Source organism: Meleagris gallopavo, chromosome Z, assembly GCF_000146605.3.
Source record: "Meleagris gallopavo isolate NT-WF06-2002-E0010 breed Aviagen turkey brand Nicholas breeding stock chromosome Z, Turkey_5.1, whole genome shotgun sequence".
Lineage (NCBI taxonomy): Eukaryota > Metazoa > Chordata > Aves > Galliformes > Phasianidae > Meleagris > Meleagris gallopavo.
Genome location: NC_015041.2, coordinates 12,151,305 through 12,154,512, shown reverse-complemented (window position 1 = coordinate 12,154,512; position 3,208 = coordinate 12,151,305). Strand labels below are relative to the sequence as shown.

General features: G+C 44.5%; 1 protein-coding gene across 1 annotated transcript in view; it reads right to left on the bottom strand.

The window, feature by feature from the left end:
- The window catches only part of LOC104914861 (F-box only protein 4-like), a 24,288-nt gene continuing 21,080 nt past the window's right edge, over positions 1-3,208 (bottom strand). Inside the window, exons 2-4 of the mRNA XM_031557233.1 lie at positions 3,099-3,206; positions 2,624-2,859; positions 1-354 (exon numbers count right to left, since the gene is read on the bottom strand). Of these exons, the coding sequence (XP_031413093.1) occupies positions 102-354; positions 2,624-2,859; positions 3,099-3,206 (597 nt within the window). The 3' untranslated portion in view covers positions 1-101. The remainder of the gene's footprint in view (positions 355-2,623; positions 2,860-3,098; positions 3,207-3,208) is intronic.

Below are 3,208 nucleotides of genomic sequence, written 5' to 3'. Positions count from 1 at the left end.
TTTTTTACCAGTTTGCTTTTCATTCTCAAGGAGAGCATTAAAAAAATCTTTTTCCATTTCTCCCCTAGTGCTTTTTGTTATATCTGTTCATAAAATTAAAATTAATACAAACAATAACCATCATTATCATTACCATGAATTCGTCTTTGAGGTAAGCCAGCCACTAGCAGGATTTCTGGGCATGTCATCATCTTTCGTACTAAAGAGTCATCCAGCTCTTCCAAACCGGGTCCAAACATAGCAAAGCGAGGTTCTGACTGCGTGACCAGTGATTGCAAAAAGGAAGTGACAGCACCATACCGAGGGCGGCTTGATTTCAAACTTCTTCTGGTCTGGGGACAGCTTTTTTTATATCTGTGTTAAAATAGATGCAACTAGAAATTAAACACAAAATACAAAAGTGGCATTAACCAATAAACATTTATTTAGGTCCCACGCTTCTCATGCTTTGTTACTGCTATAACTCAAGCAAGGGGTGAAAATGCACTACTGAAAGTTCCAAACTGATGATTTCAGACATCACCATAAAAAAGGTAAAAGCATCAGTTCATCCAAATTCCAAACACCGACTTTTCAAACCTTTAATATAAATCTTATTATTAAAAAAAAAGTAAAATTAGAAACTCCAACACTGCACTGTTAGGATAAGAGGTTGCATGGGGGTCTGCATGGGCAGCCTAATCTAGTGGGTGGCAACACTGCCCACTGTTGGAGGTTGAAGCTAGATTGTTTTAAAGGTTCTTTACCCAACCCATTCTGTGACACAATGGCAACCAGACAGATGGTTTCAAATATATGATGTTCTTAAGTAGTCAGACCTAAGAATATTTAAATCCTATGTTTGAAATCAGAAATATGTTTTACTTCACATTCAGAATACCTCTTTCCCAGCTGAAAAGTGAGGATGTAGGGCAAAAAGACTGTAGAGTCTTAGTGCACTTCTTCATGAACCGAGTTTCATGAAATCATCTTGGGAAAATGTAACTACAAATGAAAAACTTTTACTACAAAGTAACGAAGGGCACTGAAGTTTAAAAAACCACAACTGAATAATCAGCTGTCACGGAGTTTTTGTTCAGTTATCCAAACACACTATAGAGGTTTCTGTGATTTTAAACTACACTACTTCTAATCACAGACTTTATCTTCTAGCCAGTAATCAACAGAACTAAAACAGTACTACTTGTTATTCCATTCACTCTCAATATTTACTTTTTTTTTTTTTTCCTCCTAAGTCTTGAAAATAAAATATAAAAAGCATAAGAATCTAGAATGGCTTGAATTAGAAGAGACCTAAAGGACCAACCAGTTCTAACCCTGCCACCATAGGAAGGATCATCATCCATTAGATCAAGTTGCTCAGAGCCCCACCTAATCCTGCCTTGAACACCTCCAGGGATGGGACATCCGCAGCTTCTCTGTTCAACCCATGCCTCACCACCCTCTAGTGTAATCCTCCCCTCTTGTAAGCTCTCTTCAAGTACTGCCACAATAAGGTCTCCCCAGAGCCTTCTCCTCTTCAGGCTGAACAAGCCCAGCTCCCTCAGCCTTTTTTCACAGGAGAGGTGCTCCAGCTCTCCTGTCATCTTCCCAGCTCTCCTGTGGATCTCACCCAACAGTTCCACATCTTTCTTCTGCTGGGTGCAGTAATGCAAGTGGGGTCTTACAAGGGGAGAACAGAGGGGGACAATCATCTCCCTCTTCCTTCTGACCACACCTCTTCTGTTGCAGCGCAGGATTCTGTTGGCCTACTGGGCCACAAGTGCACAGTGCTGCCTCGTGTTCAGCTTTCCATCCACCAGAACCCAAAGACCTTGTCCACAAGAGTGCTCTCAATGAGTTCCATTTCCAGCTTGTGGAGAGACATATATCTGGGACTGCCCTAACCAAAACGCAGTACTACACGCTTGACCTCGTTGAACCTCATTAGGTTCTCATGGTCGCACTTTTCAAGCTTGTTCAGGTCCCTTTGGATAGCATCCCTCCCTTTCGACTGTATCAACTGCACTGCTCAGCTTGGTGTCATCATCAAACTTGCTGAGAGTACACTCAGTCCCACTGTCTGTGTCACTGATAAAGATGTTGAACAGCACTGGTCCCAAAACGGACTCATGGGGGGCAGCACTTGTGACCAGCCTTTATAGTCATGACCACAACATGCTGGCTGTGACCTTCCAAACAATTATCCACAGAATAGTCCAATCTCTGGCTTAGAGAGATCCATTCTCTCTAATTCAGAGATAAGGAATAATCATTCATTTTGCTGTATTTGAAATACTTTTTAGTACTTTTATTAAAACAAGAAATTAATTTTCATTGTACTTAACATTTTCATCAACATCACCAGGATTTGCAGCTTCTCCTGTTTTCCTGTGGCATAGTTGGTACAGTTTACAAAATGCTCTGCTTTCTCAAAGCATCTTACATTCATGCTGAATTCCAAACTGACCAAACTGTCATACAACCGGAAATCAGATTTCCAAAACAGGCAATGGGTTTAAGAACCATCAACATTTATTCAGCATCATCGTACCACACAATCTTTCTATCGTAAATATAAAACCTGTCTGTGGGCTACCGTGCAGGGCTTGTAAATTGTATCAGAGAACAGAGAAATACTTACGCTGCCATATAATCATATAGGGCTTCATCGTTGACTTGTGAAAAGGCTTTATTAAAAATTTCTGCGTCTGGGAGAGATTTCCAATCAACAGATGTCCAAATCGGGAGATCCCGCAGGAGAAAATTCCTCCACAGCAGGGGGTCCTGCACAGCCACCCTCCAGTAACAACTCGTGCACCCCAAGCGGCACAGGTCTTGGGGCGAGAGGAAGGACATGATGTACAGCTGCACGTCGATCTGCAAACAATCACAGCAGGGGGTTAGCGCTCCGGGAGCCCGACAAACCGAGAGGCGCAGAGGGAGAGTAGGATACGGGTGGCGCGCATCACGGTGCGTTATCCCTGCTGCCCGATGCGGAAGGCCTAGGAACCGCGGAGTCCCTCCCTTGCTGCAGCGGGGAATTTGGGTTATTCACTGCATACCGCGCCCTTACGCGGTCCCGCGCAGTGCCGGAGAAGAAGGAGGGTCTCGCTCACCGGCAGCGCCTGCAGGGCGCTCACTTCCTCCGCCGCTTCCTCGGTGCCGACTGCTGAGCCCAGCTCGGCGGCCGCCGCGCCCCGCTCCCGGCTGCCCCACGCCCAGCGCT